The 18,935-nt window shown below is 39.0% G+C and overlaps 1 protein-coding gene across 3 annotated transcripts in view; it reads right to left on the minus strand.

Moving 5' to 3' along the window:
• Window positions 1-3,184: 3,184 nt before the first annotated feature.
• Window positions 3,185-18,935, minus strand: part of Chn1 (chimerin 1) — a 176,183-nt gene continuing 160,432 nt past the window's right edge. For all 3 annotated transcript variants that reach the window (XM_046447530.2, XM_058580211.1, XM_046447532.1), the window contains 5 exons: window positions 15,483-15,656; window positions 14,343-14,420; window positions 11,309-11,446; window positions 5,473-5,578; window positions 3,185-3,996 (listed from right to left, as the gene is read on the minus strand). In XM_046447530.2, the coding sequence (XP_046303486.1) occupies window positions 3,825-3,996; window positions 5,473-5,578; window positions 11,309-11,446; window positions 14,343-14,420; window positions 15,483-15,656 (668 nt within the window). In that variant the 3' untranslated portion in view covers window positions 3,185-3,824. The remainder of the gene's footprint in view (window positions 3,997-5,472; window positions 5,579-11,308; window positions 11,447-14,342; window positions 14,421-15,482; window positions 15,657-18,935) is intronic.

An 18,935-nucleotide genomic window follows, 5' to 3' on the forward strand; every position in this document is an offset into this window, starting at 1 on the left:
GGAGTGCAACTGAAAACTAATGATTGGAACCCTGAACCTCAGGGTCAAGAGAGAGAGAGAATTTTAATATTTATTTTTTAGTTTTCTGCAGATACAACATCTTTGTTTGTATGTGGTGCTGAGGATCGAACCCGGGCCGCACGCATGCCAGGCGAACGCGCCACCGCTTGAGCCACATCCCCAGCCCCTCTATTCTTCCTCTTATAGACACATTTTAAAATCCCACTTTGGTGAAGAACTATTTCTTCTGAAGAACTATTTCTTTAACTATTTCAAGTTGGTATAAATAACTTGCATTAAAACCAAAAAATTGTGGAGAAGGGAAAAATCCTTGATTTAGCAATCATTTCTTTCTTTAAAGCTACATAAAGAAATTATAAAGGCATTAACATTGAAGATGGTGTTGTAGTGGGTGACCATGGAGAGGTTTTTTGGTCCCTCTGACATAGAAAAGGGTAGGCAATTGAGAGTCAAGGGGCAGTGAAGGTGGACAAGAGGGCAAAGCAGAACAACCCCTTTAACATGCCCCAACAAGTTACAAAATGGTTCCTGTTTCTCAAAGGGCAGAAGTTTCCATCTTCCCCAAGAGCAACTACTGACTCAAAAAAAAAAATAAAAAGGGCTGAGGCAGGAGGGTCTCAAGTTTGAGGTAGCCTCAGCAACTTTGTGAGACTCTGACTCAAAAAAAAAATAAAAAGGGCTGGGGATGCTGCTCGTGGTTAAGCGCTCCTGGGTTCAATCCCTGGTACCACATTCCTGTTTGCTTGTCTTGGTGTTCGGGGTGTTCAATCTTTCATTCTGTTGAACACAAGTAACACCTTTACCCACTCCAGACTGGTGAAAACAGAAACCTGCCTCCTCACGAAAAGGCATTATTATTGGGTGCTGGGGATTGAACTCAGGAGTCTTATGCCTCTGAGCTACCCAGGCTTCTTTATTTTCTTTTTGAGACAGAGTCTCACTAAATTGCTTAGGCTGGTCTTAAACTTGTGATCCTCCTGCTTCAGTCTCCAGAGTCAGTGGGATTACAGTCCTGCACCACTGCACCTTGCCAAAAGGTCATGATTTAAGAATTTCCCACTTCCTGAGAATGACATGTATACAAGTTTTCAGGTAATTACTGAGCAAACCTCCCTGAGTGGCTGGGAATTTTTCTTTATTTCATGGAAGGGCCACCCAACTATCCAAGTGTGTTCTTGGCTTAGGGAGCTATGATTTGTGCCGGCATGCCCTGAGGGGACGAGCCACACACCATCTGTTAGAAAAGCAACCAAGGACACTTTTCACAGAGATGGCCAACAATAACCAAGTCTGCAGATGGGCTCAGAACTTTCTCTGAACATCTGCTTAATATTTACTAAGTAGGGCTAGGAGGGTTGGTATCTTCAGAGGTATTGCTTCCCTTCAGATATACCTCTAGTTCTAGAGAGTATACCCTCTTAAGTCAACTGTTTTGTTTTTTTTTTTTTGGTGATACCAGGAATTGAACTGAGGGGCACTATATCACTGGGCTACATCCCCAACCCTTTTTATTTTTTGATACAGGCCTTGCTAAGTTGCCCAGACTGATGGCAAATATGTGATCTTCCTATACTCAGCCTCCTGAGTAGCTGGGATTAAGGGTGTGGGCCACTGCTCCCAGAGAGAACATCTGCAATGGAACCCGGGTCTTATGCATGCCAAACATGTGCTCTCCCACTGAGCTACTTGTCCAGTTCTTTTAGGAAAAAACCAGGGTGAGCATATTCTGATAAAGTGTATTCCTTCCCAAATGAATTTCTTCTTCAAAAAGAAGATTGGGTAGAGATCAGAGTTTAGCAATGAGCATGTGCAGCGTGGTGGGTTTACCTCTCAGGGATAGTTCACTAAATCAGATTTCTCTGGCAAGTGTATATCATGGGTCAAAAGCACTGCCTTAATGTATAGTGCCTTTAAGTGGCCTCTAAAAAAAATTGTTATATATAATTATAGGTGTGGGTGCCACCATGCCTGGCTATTAATATTGTCTTACTTTTTACAGTAGAACTTAGTTCTAGATGAGTGCTCATTTGCCAGACCAGGAAAGACTCTAGAGAGTCATATGCAAAAAGCCACATGGGTGGCTAGTGACAGTACTGCCCAGATCCTGGGTTCCTGGCATTCGTGTAAACAAGGTGGGACTCACTCCATGTGGTGGGGGTGTCTCAAGGCAAGTCAACCCCAGATATTCCCAACAAACCAAATATTAGAAAAAGTCACTTTTACATAGTCTTATTGATTATATAAAATTTTTGTGGTCCACTGCTTGTCAGTTCTGATTAATGAAATTAACAGAGAACCTGTAATAAGAATTGGAAAACCATTAGCTGTCTTGAACAATATGGCAAGTTTCCTTGATTCTGTATTACTAATATTTTCTTTATTCTGGTTTTATCCTTTGAATATTTGTGTTTGTTTTGTTTTCTTGAAGAAATCTTTGAAAGCCAGTCTTCTGTCTTAGAAGAAGAACCAATTAACCAATAAGACTATGTAAAAGAGGGGATTACATCCACTGGCCTTTGTGTATATTGTGCCTGTAGCCAAGGTACATAATGGTATAAAAAAATAATTATTGGGGAAATATTTTAAAATGCTAATTATTTCATGTTTATCTCAGCTTTTTATTCCTATTTTTAATGTATTTTTTGTATAAGTTATTTTTCATAACTAAATAAGTATATATGATAGCCATACATTCACTTTTGGTTAACACAGGTATAAAACCAAACATCCCAAAACTTTGTGGCTTAATAAAGGAACAATTTATTATTATTAAAAATGGTCACTTTTTAAATTAGCCTTCTTTCTTCTTCTAATGAATCCAGAGGGACCTTATGGCTTGCCCTCTCAAAAAAGTAGAAAAAATATTCTAGAGTTCTGCCAGAGTAATATGAGAAGAAAAATAAATTCAAAGAATGAATGTTATGATTCTAAGCAGTTTTAAATTATTATTTTAGGAATTCACCACAAAACTTTTAATAGTAAACAAAAGGGTGAGAGGAAAGTACTTAGTATTAGATAAATGGCCACATTTTTCCAAATACTCTCGCTCACGGCAACCCCCCCAAATAAAACTATCAATATTTTTGATTTCTAAAAGCCAATTTTAATAAATTAATAAATGCATGCCAGATAAAAATACAAAATTACAACTGAAAACCAAAGATAATTTAACAGAAGAAGCTCTGTGTTGTACATTTTTATTGGTAGGATAACTTATTAAAGTAACGAATCTGAAAACACATTTTGCTTTTGCTGGAAAGAAAGTACTATGTTAGAGAAGAGCTAAGAAAAACTGGAAATAAACCATCTGTGGCGAGTTGGCATATGATATAGTCTATGATAATGCGACAGCCAGGGGTGCTGTTTATCCACTTGTGTGTGCATGTTTATACAAGCATCAGAAACCAAAGGCATGGACCCCAAAAGCAAAGTCACGACAGGTTACTCTGTGAAACATGCTGGATCACAACCACTGACTACCCAGGATGGGGAGGCGGTGCGGGTGCAGGTCTGCTGTTTTCTTGGTATGGGGTTTCCTTACCAAGTAGGGGGTAATCATGCAATAGCTTGAGTTTCTCTTAACATGATAAACACCCAGGATTACTAGAACCGGAAAGCGTGTGTTCACTGTTTTACAAGGACAGCTGAGCAGCGCTACAGAAACGACAGAAAGTTCCTTCATTTTAATGTGGTTATTTGCCCAAACCTCTAACCAAGAAATAACTCAGCTAATGGAGCCAATTAAATTACTATAAAACATTCCTTCATCTGTAAAACATTTCTTTCCCCTTGAAATTAAAAATTTAAAATAAAATGTCTTCATTTTTGATAAGCAGCTCCACCACCAGTCTCTGGTATCGTATATCGTTCAATGCCGCCATTGCGTCTAGTTCTGGGGATCTCATAAGGGTTGGACCAAAAACAATTCCAAGGTTTTCTGCACTCATAAGATTCTCCTTTTCATGGAGGGTCACCCTGCAAAATACAAGTGAAGGAACACATGACTTGCGGCTCTTCATCATGCCTGAGCGCTGAAACAAACTGAGATTCATAGTAAAGGTTTATGCCCACTTATCATCTTCTCCCAGGTTATTTCTCTGTTCTTCTCTGTAATTTCAAAGTACTGACTTCCCCTCAAGTAGATTATGCTAATGAAGAATTTAAACTCCTGGGGGCTGGGTTTGTAGCTCAGTGGTAGAGTGCTTGCCTAGCATGTGTGAAGCATTGGGTTCGATCCTCAGCAACACATAACAAATAAATTTAAAGAACGGTATTGTGTCCACTTAAAAAAAAAAAAAAGAATTTAAACTCCTGGGGATCACAGAGGCTCACTCCTGAGTGAATGCTCTGGGCTATGAGTTCAGTTCTATGTGTATTCTCTTGCCCCAGCCATAGATGCAGTCCTGCATTTGCATGGAGTACAGCAGTCACCATGACTGTCCCATCTGCCCTCCCTCCACCCTGGCTCTCTTGCTTCGTAGGCGTGTTTCTGCAAGCTGAACAGTTTATTGGGTGCAGGGAGAGAATAGTTGCAATACTAACAGGAAATGGCTCAGAGTAAGTGACACCATCAGGAAGTCTGTTTCTAATCATTTACTACCACAGCAATAACACAGACTATAATTTCAGAGTTATTCCTTTGTTTGAGTGTGGAGCACTTAATTACATCCAAATAGGAAACAAATGAATTTATAAGAAGAGATGTAAGCATATTAAACAAAGGTTTTAATGATGCTTTTAAAGAGGGAAAATGTAAACATTCATGAGTGACTAAAATATCATTTTGGATAACTCTGCCTTTTGGGCATATGATTTTGTTGTTGTTGTTGTTTCTAAATGGTTTTTATATTTTGAAACCCTAAAGCCACTAACAATATAATTGTGAGAATTTTACTTCAACTGGTAGAGATCAAACATGACTAAGCAGGAAATAAAGCTTCATCACCATCAATCATTTTAAAGCATTAAACTCAAACTAGCTGAAATATTTAATTTTCTATTTCTTCCATTACCCAATCATTTTTTACACCACTTTTCAGCCACGACAACATTCATTCAACAATCTAAAACTTCATCACTAACTCTGATGTTTTTAGTTAGCAGTGAGAGAGTGAGCAAGCTACCTCACAAGTTGCTTTGTTCTTGCTTTACAGTGCTACTGTCTTTACAGCTACGACACTTTGCCCTTCCACGACAATTAGTGTGTGCATTGGCAGAATATTGGTATTTCTAGCATATTTATAAACATCCTGCACTGCCAATACATTCATGTCAGAATTGGGTCTGCACTGGGGACTGTAGTACAGAATACTTTTAGCATTCAAATAGTGTGGTTTCTCACAAGGGACAACATAGCTATGCAATTATCCATTCAACCCATCAATTGTCCTTCCATTTTATTCTTAATATCTGGATGCAAAACAAGAGTAAGACTCCAAGTCTGTCACTTACCTCTTTAGATGTGCCATGAGGTATCGGAGGGTTTCGCAGTGAGCAGGTGGCAGGAGTTTTAGTGCCTCATGAAGGGTTTCCAATTGCTCATCAGGATCCATAATTTCTTAAATAGCAAGTTGAAAACCAAGGAGAAACTCTTTAGCGGAAGACTGGTACAACTGGCTGTTGAATTCTGCTCTCTATACTCTTCTAAAATTGGTAGGAAATGTTTTCTCACAAGATCCTTGCACATAGCTTTGGTGAATATTTTTAAGGTTCAAGTCCCAGATTTTCAAAGGCTCAAAGTTTCAATGGGGCAACACTGTTTACTTGGATTTGGAATGTGAGCACCCCCCTCTTTTTTTTTTTCTCATTTAAGTGTCTTAAGAGTCTGGCAAGCATGGAACTGGACACTGAATATAGATATAACTATAAAAATATTTAGATGTATAGACACAGATAAAACCTTTTACACTCAAATTCATTAAAATGAGGTTATCTTAAAATATTACAGATACATGTTAACGGGTGGCACATTAGTCAAAATATCTTAAAAACCACCTTCAATGACTGTATATAAACCGTGCTACATCACTGTCCACTGAGGCCCCCTGGCAAAGTCTTATTAATTGATATTTATATTTAAAAATCTTTTTGTTGTTTGTTTTTGAAGTGCTGGAGACTGAACCCAGGGCCTGGCATGCTAGTCAAGCACTCTACCATGAGCTATATATAAACCTTTTTCTTTTTAAAACAAGAAAGGCATCATCCAACATTTACTGGCTTTATTCATTAGACTTAGTTTTAAATTCTTTATGCTATATACAAATATTAAATCTATCTTCAAAGCATGAGCACTTCCTATTACTCATGATATTCAGAACAACACACTGCAGCCTTGAAAGCAGTAACATGTTGTTCATGGTGGTGGGATCCCTGAAATAATGTGACTCTTCCAAAGATGACAGCCTTGAAGGCAAACATCATCATTAAGATATTTCAGTTCAGTTTATGTGGGCCCCAAACCCAGCACATTCCTTTGAGGTCACAGGTTACACTTAATTCATCAATCATGTCTATTATTAGAAACAAATGACATTTTTGGAATTCTGTGCTCTTAAAAGAGCACTACAGCACAAACTGGCTTCAACCTGAATGCCAGGAAGATGGGGTGCCTTTAAATGCTGGGTTTCAATGCAATTGCAACAGGACCCCATGCTACTAGTCCTAATCAGGACAGCAGCCTTGAAGTGCTGGGAAAGCTATGTCTGACCAGAATATAATGTTCAAGACACAAGGCCACCCTGCCCCCAAAGGCTCCAAATCCTAGTCTTTCTACCTTATAACATGAGCCAGCTCAACAGTAATGTCTGAATCTGCCACTGGAGTAAGATGAATGTGAAGTTTCTACCTTTGGCAGAACAGATTTGATAAATTTCAGAATATGAATAGTGACTGAAGCTTTTTAATTCAAAGAAACTGATTATTTTATAGTTTTTGCCCAAACCTTCCTCATAATTCCTGGTCCATTTCTTTGCAATGAAGAACATATTATTTCCCTTTTGCCAAAATAAATACTGTATGGTCTTTGAACCTTAGGCCTTTAAAGAGTATTAATTTATAACACCAGTACTATCTCAGGCATAGAAACTCAATAAAATTTTCTTCTCAATTTTAGAAATTATTTACTATGGAAAACTACTTTGTTTTTACCATAGGGCTAGTTAATTTGAGGCTACATGATTCTGAAAATTGAAAGATTTTCCTTTTAATTTCTACAATGAATCTTTGCAAGAACTTTGAACTAGTGTGAAGTTAAGGACAGTGTGGGTGGGCTGGGAAACAAGATCCCCTGCTCACGGGGTGGCTGCCAGAAAGCAGTGAACATGGTGTCTTACATGTGTGGCACGTTAGAATGAGGTAAGTGCTATGGAAAAAGGGTAAGAAGACCTGGAAGTGCTTGGGGTTTGTGATTTTAAACAGGTGCTCAGGAAGGACCTCAAGGAGAAAGGTTTTGAGTAAAGCCTTTGAGGGAGTGAAGGAGGAAAGATGGCTGTGGGCAGAAGAGCCGCATGTGAGGGGAATGTGTCTGTGAGGAGAGGTGGGGAGCCAAGTGTGCCTCGGGAGAGAGGGGGTGGGTCAGGTACTGTCATGCAGTGGCTGTAAGCAGTTCCACGGACTTGGCATTTATCCAGAAAAATTGCAAAGTTCTGAACAAAGAAGCACCAAGATTGGGCAATCATTTTTCACAGTTCTCTCCTCTGGCTGCCATGTGGAACAGATTATGGAAGGGCAAGTGTAAAGGCAGAAAGACCATCCCAGTAATTGTCACAGAAATCCAGGGGAAGAATGACAGTAGCTTGAACCAGGTGGTAGCAGTGAAGGTGAGAAGCTGGTGGATTATGGGTGCATATCAAAGGTACAGTCCACAAGATTTCCCAGTGAGAGATGTATGAGAAAGAGAAGAATCAAGAATGATTCACGTTTTGGGTTTAGGTAACGGGGATATGGAGCCTCCACGAACTGAGGCCTTGGCAAGGACCACGGGTAGTCAGGGTTTGGTGGGGTCCCTTGGGGAGGCCCTCCAGATGTGCAACAGTCGTGCTGGATACAGGTCAGCCTGGTGTTCAGGGAGAGGGTGTTGCTACCTCCATGGTGGAGATGTGAATCTGGGCATATATGACTAAATACACTGGATATGCCAGGACCAAATGGACAAGGGATTCTGCTGTGGAATTCATTCTTCCTGTTCTGCTCCACATAGAAGTACTGCCCATTACCATTTTTTTAGGCGACACAACTCAATGGCCATAAGAAAACTACAGCAGAATTTAAGAGGCAGACAGACAAATGGAATGTGTTCAGAGATGAACAACCACCATCAGCTGTCACCAAATATAGAATGACGTGACACTAATGCCACTGCTAACAGAAGGGCACTAAAGGCAGGCAGGTTTCTGTTGTATAGGAGCAGAGCTTTATGACCATTAGCTCTGTCCACCACCAGCAACTGGCTGCCTATAAAAACAGTTACTGGGCATTTCAAAATGAATGTATTAGCTGAGGAAGTGTAGCTATATGACCCCTTAAAATATCTAAATACTTGCTGGGATTCACTGGGATTCCAGGCATATGTCATTGTACCTGGTTCTCATGTGGCTGTTCTAAGATCTCCTAGGAAGAAGGCTCTGAATCCTGGGCAGGAGGACCAGTCCCTACACTGTCCTGCCAGGGGCTCTCCTGTGGGAGTGTAGTTTCACAGTGATCAGGGAGCGTCTGCTAATGCCGGCTTATTGAGTGTGCCCTGTGAGAAGCCCTGTACCATATGAATTTAGATTATGTAGAGATGTCATGCCTTTGTGTTCCAGGGCAGCAGTGTCTTAGGGAGTGGGGAGCAAGAGGGATGGGCTGGGCAGACCTAGACTGCACAGTGGGTCCAGAGGGGAATGTGCAAGGCACAGAAAGGCCACACAGCCTGCAGACAGGATGACCTGGCCTTCTCCAAACTGGCATCTCTTTTCATGTCCCATGGCCTCTCCCTCCCAGCTTTAACACTGAGTGTCTCCAAGGGAGGCTGCACAACAGCAGAGATCCACTGGCTTTTGTAAAAGGAAGTTTCAACATGAACTCTGATTCTTTTGTTGGCAAAGGATGCTAATAAATGTCAGAGACATTTTTAGGAGTTGAGATAAGATAACTGCACTGGGAGGGGTCATTCCAACTGTCCTTCACTTGGAAGGGCTGCTTCCTCTTCCTTCCTCTTTCCTTATTTAAGTTTTCCTGGTCCCATCAGGTGGGCCAGGCAGTGTGCACAGTGGACAGAGCAAGGGCTTTAGTAAGAGGCAGAAGTGGGTTTGATTGCCAGGGGTACTTCTAACAATGTGAATCAGATTTCCTTTCCAAATGGCACCATGGATATAAAGTGACTGGTCTGATTCATGGCACCTCCTATGTGCTCTGTGACTGTTAACATCTCTTTCCTTCCTTTAAGACATGGCTGTGTCTATGTATCTAAAGAAAGAAACAGACTCCACTGCTGGAAAAGACATGTACAAGGACATGATGTCCCACAATGTCATCACTGTCAGACATGCACCACGCACATTCATATTATGTACAGGTTCTATGCCAGGCTTTTTGGTTTTGTAGAAATCACTTGTTAAAATAGATGAAATTGCAATAAGGAAGCATTTCTACCTTGATTTAGGAAAGGTACTTTCTTATGTGATTTTAAAAGCTCTCTGAGGAACAAGACAAGGGGGCTTTGCTGATTTCCCACAGGAAAGCTGCCTCAGAAACAAATCCTACAGCAAAGGCAAATGGTTTGGAAGAATAATAAAAGTGGAGATTTTTCTCAGTGACTAGGGTAGGTGTAGGGAAAGAAGTAATCTAGAACTGTGGGGCTAAAGGCCTCGAAATCCAGCAAGGAGCTTTGGATGTTCCCTGCATAAGGTGGTCATGTGGAGTCCAGAACTGGGTTTCAATCACTGCTCTGTCCTTTGCTCCCTGTTGCCCTTGGTTTAGGCACGGAGCCAAATTTTAGTTTTAGTCCCAAGCAACACAGGGATAGAACACTAATACAGTCCACTCTGTGCTGGGCTGGGGTCAGAGCAAACTGGACAGAGCAGCCCTTCTCAGGGGAAGTGCTTTCCAGGTTAGTGCCCAGACTGAGCATCTCTCTAGGGAATATTTACTCCACAAAGCAGGAGCCCATTAGCTTCCTCGGATGATCAGCACCAAGATGAGAGGAGTTAAATCCCTATGGAGGAGACCTAGAATCATTTGTGCTGTCTAACTTGTAAATCAGTGTCATTCTCACGGCGGTTCTCCTCATGAGAGCTGACCCGTGAGAAACGAGGGCTCTAAGAACCTTACCACAAAAATTCTCAACCAAAGCTCTGAAGGTGGAAACTAAAACATCAGGACAAAGGAATTTTGTACTTTAAAACTTAGAAGTCAAAAATCAAATCAGAAGCTGGTGTGGTGGGGTGTATCTGTAAGCCTAGCTACTGGGAGGTTGAGGTAGGAGGATGGCAAGTTTGAGGCCAGCCTGCGTAACTTAGAAAGACCCTGTTTCAAGATAAAATAAAAAGGGCTGGGGTTGTGACTCAGTAGTAAAGTGCCCCTGGCTCAATCTCCAGTATTGGGGGGGAAAAATGCAAATCAATGTTACTAAGGAAATGATATTGTTATTTAAAGATGAAGACAACATATGGTTTTTAAAAAGAGTAATGCCAACATTTAAAATCTGTTAAAATTTCCCTCGTTAGAAAGTGAAATGTGAATTACAGGTATGATTTTTACAGCATAAATAAAATTTGGCAAATGAAACTTCACTTTTTTTTTTTTTTTGCATTTTTATATTAACTGGAATTTTTTAAAAAAGTCCTCTTGATCTAAATTAGAGCTCCTCAAAGTCTGATTTGCAGACTAGGGCTAGACTGCGAACGGTCAGTGGTCAGCATTAGCTCATACATATACAGGGTAAAGTACAAAAACTGAGAATAAGAATTGAGAAACAGTAATTTTGATTTTTGTTGAACAAATCAGTTGGTCTCGCTTTTTAAATTACACTTTTCTACTTACTTGTATTTTAAAAAAGAGTTGATTCACATATAACGTATAAGCTTATTTGGAAAATTAGTACATTCCAAAGAAACTTCTGATGGTAAAAATCACAGATAATCTGTATTAGAGAAGAGTGCAAACTTTTTGCAAATATATTAAACCATGGAAGATGTGAAGAAGAAATATTTCATAATAGGTAGTTAAGAAACTGAGCAGGAAGACCAGGAGAAGTAGTTACCAAAGGAGGCAGTTCATAAGTCTTGGGGACATATGCGTGCATACTTACTGGCAGACTCTATGAACTTCGGGTAGGCATCATATGTGATGAGTGGAATTGGCAAATCCCTGAAGTACAGTTTAAGTGCACCAGTGATAATGTTGATATCTTCATACATGTTCACAGAAATATCTGCTTTCTCACCATCTTTTGAGGATATTAAAAGAAACAAAAGTAAATATCTAGACTTACTGTTTTAATACATGACATTTTTTTGTACATGATTAGATATTAAAAAAAAATGCTTCAGTTTTTAACATCACACTCAGTGTGCAGCCATGGCACACACCTATAATCCTATCAACTTGGGAGGTTCAGGCAGGAAAGTTTCAAATTCAAGATCAGCCTCAACAACTTAGTAAGACTGTCTCAGAATAACAAATAATGACTTGGGGGTGCTGGGGTTGTGGCTCAGTGATAGAGCGCTCATCTTGCATTTGTGAAGCACTGAGTTCAGTCCTCAGCACCACATAACAATAAATAAATAAAATAGAAAGCATTGTGTCCATCTACAACTAAGAAAAAAAAATGACTTGGGGTATAGCTCCATGGTAAGCACCCCTGGGTTAAATCCTTTGCACAAAAAAAAGAAAAAACAGTCTACAACATGACTGTTAAATCCAGCATGTAAGTGCTGGGGTCTTAAGAACTAATGACCAATTTTCAGTGAAATAGCAATTTTTTTTTTTTTAATTTTCTATTCTGAAGTTACTTACTTTTCCATGCTTAATTGTGGAGGAGGGAAGCTGCAGAAGGCTAAAGTGAAGAAATTCCCAGGGGAATAAAGCGTAAGTACTTTCCCCCCTATTTTATATGAAATTTGTGAAAAGGAGCAGCAGAGAGGTACTCCCTATTATGAAAGACCCCTAGTGCAAAAGGCCCCCTTCATTTCACAGCAGGCTCCCACACATAACATTTGGATCTTGCCTGAGCATGGGGGCGGGGAAGGCAGTGAGAAGTAAAAAGCCAGAATTAAAAAAAAACTCTTTAATTGAAATTACAAGAAGAGAATGCATTCAAAATCCAAGCAGACTCTGAAGGTGCTGCTGGGCCCTCAGATTCTTAAGCAAGGCTGTCTTCTTCAGAATGGTCCCTTCTGCAATGCCCTGTATTTAGTACTTTACTTTGTTATAAAACCTGAATTTTCACCTACTAAAGACTTAATTAGATCTATTCTGAGTTAGATCTTAGGCTAGATTTATTTTATTTCACTTGGCTCATGAAAGATTTCTACAGATTGCAAAGTAGCCTTTTCACTGCTAAAATCTCAAACACTGACAACATCAAAATTTTGTGAGGACTTGGAGGCACAGGAATTGTCAATTACCGTTGGTGGGAATGCAAAACGCTGCAGCCACTTAGGAAGACGGGCAGCTTCTTATATTACCATACAATCCAGCAATGCACTCCTAGGTATTACCCAAATGAGCTGAAAACTATTGTCTACACAAAAAACTATGCACAGGTGTTTACAGCAACCTTGCTTATACTTGTTAAAAACTGGAAGTGACCAAGATGTCCTTTAATAGGTGAACCTATTGAATACTGAATGTATGGGACATTCATACAATGCAATATTATTTATCAATAAGAAGAAATGAATTATCAAGCCACGAAAAGATATGGAGGAACTTTAATAATTCAACAGTGTTGGGCCATCAATTCTAACAAATATACCACACTAATTCAAGATGTTAATAATAAGGTAACTGTGGGCATGAGGGAGGGGTTACATGCGAATACTCTGTACTTTCTGCTCCATTTTTCTGAAAACCTAAAGCTACTTAAAATCCAGCCTCTTTAAAAATTGCGAAATACTTCAGTCTTTTAGACACTCACAGTTGTGAATTTGATCGCCAGTGTCCCTCTTTCACACTTAGGTTAAAATCATGTGCAATAGCAGTACAAATTGGGATAGAGTGCTTTCTGGAAACAAGGCAATATAGATTTCTTCACTGGAGGGCATTAGGCAACATGTAAGTGCTGGGGTCCTAAGGACCTGCAGACGGGGCTGAGAGAGCCCAAAGGAAGGCAGAAAAATGACCAAGGCAAGGATCACATCTATCAAAATTTTTACTAAGGAAAAAGAGGAAAGTTCTCCTCTCTTCTATAACAAGGATCCTGTTCAAATATCTACTAGTCATTTTTTCTCTAGGGAACCTTCTACTATTCTAGTAAATCTGTGGGAAGCTGCCGTGTTCATGATATTGCCGTCCACTCTCCTTTCACTTATTACTCTCCAAGTGATGGCACATGTACTGTTGTTGTTGTTGTTTTTGTTATTATTATTATTATTATTTTTGCTACCCATATACAGGCAATTCCTGTTTTTCAAGTTATTGTGTAAGTGCAAAAATAGTTCTTCTTTGGGGAAGCCTCTTCTGATCTCCAGCATCCTTCACCTGTCTTAGCATATCATGTTCCCTCGTTACTAATATTTTCCTTTAGAGCATTTATTAAAATAAAACCAATAACCACCTTATTCCAGTACTCAAAGGAAAGCTACATTGGAGAGCCATGGAAATATTCTAAATGTTATTTGAAAAAGTAAGCCTCACTGAGCATCTCTGACTGACCCCTTTCACAGTGAGGAGGTCCTATTCCAGAAGATTCTCAGTTCCTTTTAGCTTTCTATCCCTAACACATGAGCCAAAACTTGGATCTCAGCACACAAAGGTGCCCAGGGAAGCATGGATGCCAGCAGACTGACTGAGGCCTGTGACAGCTGAGGCCTACAATGACTAGATCTCCCCACCTTTCCTCTAGGTTTTTGGTATATTTAATTGATCTGTATGTCTTTTGGTGAACATGGACCAGCCATGGATACACAAACCATAGCAATACTTTAAAAATTTATGCTTTCTCACTCTGAAATTTGACAGTTGACTGCTTAGAGTTAATACAAAAATTAACTATAAGTTAAGTCTTCTTTTGGGCATAATGATCATCAGTGATTCAGAAAAACAATGCAGAAAATACTTTAGAAATTGTGATATTTTGGCATACTAACTGTCTGAGTTAATGACAGTGCTGAGGAACATACCTCTGTCAAAGGCCATCTTGACATCTTCAATTAGGTCACTAAATCCTGATACTCGGTATAGTCCTTCAGAATTAAGACCTGTAAAATAAGTACATAAGTAAATAGAGGAAGAAACAAACCTTGGGAGCTGCACCTTTATTTTATTCATTTATTTACATGTAGTGCTGAGAATTGAACTCAGGGCCTCACACATGCTAGGCAAGTGTTCTACCACTGAGCCACAACCCCAGTATCCTTTTCTTTAAATTTTAACTTCTCTCCATACTTCAGGCTGGGGAGGTAATACATAAGAAAGAAAAATAAAATAGACATGATTAGAACCTTTTCACATTTTTCTTCTAAAATAAAGACATTTTCTTCACAGATATTTAAAATTCTGACCTAGACAGGCACGGTAGCACATGCCTGTAATCCCAGTGACTCAGGAGGCTGAGGCAGGAGGATCATGAGTTCAAAGCCAGCCTTAGCAATTTAGTAAGGCTCTAAGTAACTTGGTGAGACTTTGTCTCAAAATAAAATATAAAAAGGGCTGGGGAATGTGGCTCAGTAGTTAAGTGCTCCTGGGTTCAATCTCTGGTTAAAAATAAAAAACAAACACTGACCTACTATGACCTGGACATTTATAATTTTGTTCATTCTAATTAGAGCAAATAATGTTAGTCTTAAGGGAAATAATTCATCACCTCAATTACACTATAAATTATTTTACATAACAGAAAAATGAGATGAACTGTATTTCTAGGCCTGTAACAGTTTTTTTTCCCATGTGGGAAAGAATAATTAATCAGGGTGCAGTTCTAGTTTTTTGGCCTTGGATAGTTTTAATAGGGCATTTATATCTTTGCTTCTTGACAAAGCAAAGTCTGAAAAGTGAATTTATCTGTATACATCTACTTTTGCAGACTAGAACCACCATCTATGAACATATTTTTAAGCATATTTTTTTTAAACAGGTTAAATGTACCTTGAAATCAAGCTGTTTACTTGTTAGTTCATTCTAGACTTTGAGATCATATGACATCCTGAAAGCATTTCCCCCGATTTACTGAAGAAGACAGCACTGCTGTGCACTGAGGAGTGACATCAGGAATTGCAGTGTGGTGATTCAAGACTACCATGGCCTGTGCCGAAGGACCTCACCTCTAGACTCGATCTCCCTGATGCACATGTCCACCACCATTGGCCGCTTAGTGATGTGAGCTTTCACGAGTGTTGTAAGGTCACAGCTGTACACCTTCTTCACATGCTTCAAGTCTGGCTTACAGTCATTTGGAACCATCTTGGAACACTGCTTATGAACATTCAAACCACAATCTAAGAAAACAATTTTAAAAAAGGAAAAATTCATTATTATTTTTAGTTTTGAGCATCTTACAGTGTCTTTTTTAGCAAAAGACACTCCAGCTTGAATGAGATTTTAAAGAGAACCAGTGTCAAGCATTCCCTTGGGGTGCAGAAACAATATTCCCTTCTTTCCTCTTGGAAAACTTTGTAACCAAGGAGGCTAGAATGCTAGCTCAGGACTCATCATTTACCTGCCATATGACCCTAGGAACATATTAGAGGAAAAGAAAATAAAAATTAATAAATGTCTAATTAAATGTTTACATTTAATAACATTGTGCCTAATAGCCAATGCAATAGTTTAAATATGTGTGTTTTCTATAAAACTCACTAACAATGTTGACAGGTGGGGCCTTCAGGGGATACAGGTCATGAGAGTGCAGTGCTCGTGAGTAGGTCAATGCTGCTGTGAAAAGGGCACATGGACGGTCCTCTCTCTCCTGCCATGTGAAGACAAAGCATCTACCTTCTCTTGACTTTCCACCTTCCACCATGTGAGGATGCAGCAAGAAGGGCCACACTAGGTGATGGAACCTTGATCTTGGACTTCTCAGATGCCAGAGAAGTGAGAAATCAATTTCTGTTCTTCATAAACAACCCAGTCTGTAGTATTTTGTTGTATAGCAGCACAAAATCGGTTGAGAAAGCTAACTAAAAATCAGTTTCTTTAAAGTTACATAAAAACTATATTTAATGTAAATAGGCTATATTTCAATACATTTGATATGACTGGACCTCCCAAAGAATATCCAGGGCCCTCTTAAAAACAGTGTTGCTCTATATTTATATCTATTCACAGTCCTTTCTAGATATGAGATTGTATATAATTCACCTAGTCCCTGAGAATAACTGTAACTTATGTGTTACTTCTATCACTAGCTAACATTTATTAGGGCTTACTACTGCCAAGCATGGCTCCAAGTGCTTTATATTTATTATTTTATTTAAACTGAGAAAGCTCTAGGAAATAGAAACTTTTCTCCTCAGTTTGTATCTGAAAAAACCAAGCAAACAGGTGTTAAATAATTCACCCAAGGTATGTAGTAAAGCTGGGATTCAAGCCTATGGATGATTCCAGAGTCCACATTTTTTTTTTTTTTTTTAGAGAGAGAGAAAGAGAATTTTAATATTTATTTATTTTTTTTAGCTTTTGGTGGACACAACATTTTTGTTTGTATGTGGTGCTGAGGATCGAACCTGGGCCACACGCATGCCAGGTGAGCGCGCTACCGCTTGAGCCATATCCCCAGCCCCAGAGTCCACATTTTAAATACCTATCATATTGCCTCTACTGATGTTACTCCTTTGTTTTATAATTTTATTGGGCTATATAACAACTTCTATTTTTTTTTTTTTTGGGTACCAGGGATTGAACCCAGGGGTGCCTAGCCACAAAGCCACATTCCCAGCTCTTTTTATATTTTATCTAGAGGCAGCGTCTCACTAGGTTACTTAGGGCTTCACTAAATTGCTAAGGCTGGCTCTGAACTTGCAATACTCCTGCCTCAACCTTCTGAGTCACTGGGATTACAAGCAAGCGCCACCACACTCACATGGGCTATACAACTTCTAAGATGCCAGAACCCAAACATTTTCTGATTAATATTTTGAGACACTTTATTTTTCAGCTAGCATATGGTGAGATTTTAGAAAGTATACAGAGAAATACAAATATTTCATAAAATTAGACTGAAAAGTGATAAACTATAGCTGAATAAGTAATTCTACTAAAATAAATGTCACTTTTTGTTCTTAAGTTTATAAAACCTTTTGCAAAGCCAGTCCAAGTAAGGTAAATACAGCCAGGTCTTAATTAAATCAATTTGAAAACTATACAATGCCATCATGAATGTGGTCTCTGGGTAAGCTTCAGTTCTGCTTGTTCTTCCTGGGAAAGAGTGGGGCACAATACACATCTCAGAGAATTGTTATAAAAATGACTAAGCCATTGTGTTCAGATGCTTTGCATATTGCAAAACTAGACAAATGCTGATGAGCATCATTATCATTACAAGCTCTGGTAAAACTTATTAGCTGCAGTCTAGTTATTAATGGATGTAACAATACGAAGAAAATTAGACAACCCATAAATGGAATTGTTTCTTCATTTCATGTTAGACATGGCCAAAAAAAGAACTTCAAGCCTGTGGCACCTGAGGGAGTTCATATGTATGTCTCCCATGTGCAAAGCCAGGGTAGGTGTGCAGGGAAGCTGGGTTGATGTGTAAGTGAACACTCAGGAGATGGTATCACCTGTTCTAATTCTGTCCAAATATCACCACCACTGCTTCTTTGGCTATAAAAAGGTTTCCGGAGTGAAGAGTTCAATCTATACTAGTTCAAGAAATGATGTGGCACTATTCTGTATGGTTAAATGAGGTCCAAATGACTATTTAACTACAACTCAGATTCCTCTTGATATCTGTATTAAATATATAAGGATTCTGATTCAGTCATAAGGTAAAGCAATGGCAAAAATGTGCACCTAAAAGACCATCTTTCTCCAAAACATTTTAATGTTTTAGATAACTTCTATAGTTTAGAGTTTGGTCTAGAACCTATAAACTGTGTGATTTTGAGTGCATGACTCAAGCTTTCTGTGCCTTCATTATGTAAAGTGGGAATAATATTAGTGTTAGAGTTCATGTGAGGTTTGAATGTTAATATATGTATAGTACCTATATATAATAAATTGTGTTAGTGATCATGTTTCTATTTAGAAGAATGAAAAAGCATTATAAGAGGACTTTTCAATGTAGTAACTTGAGGTTTGTTATATGTCATTGTCATGGTTAGCTAAAAGTTAGAATCCAAGTTGAAGTCAAGGTCAATTCTGTTTGTCAGATGTGAATGTAAGGTCCTGAAAAGGGATTGGATAATTGGGGATACTGACTTCCACATCTGCATGGTTCTTAATGATTTCATTTACATAAACACATCTTCAATAAGTAATGCACTATTTCTCTCTGTTTTCACCAATTTTAGAGAGCTTTCATTGATTATTTTTTCAAATATCTTTGGAGTCTTACTCTTCATTCTCTTCCATGGCTCCAACAACATAAATGTTACACCTTTGTTACCATCTTGCTGGTCTCTGAGGTGCAGGTTGCTTCTAAAACCCTATTTTCTCTCATTTGTTTGAGTTAAATAATTTCTACTGACCTGTCTTCAAGGTCATGGACTCTTCCTCGGCTATCTTCATTTTGCTATTCAGTCCATGATCCAATGAGTTCATTTCAGTTATTACAT

This window comes from Marmota monax, unplaced genomic scaffold, assembly GCF_021218885.2.
Source record: "Marmota monax isolate L192 unplaced genomic scaffold, Marmota_monax_Labrador192_F-V1.1 WCK01_AAM20220418_F8-fsc00007, whole genome shotgun sequence".
NCBI classification, from domain to species: domain Eukaryota; kingdom Metazoa; phylum Chordata; class Mammalia; order Rodentia; family Sciuridae; genus Marmota; species Marmota monax.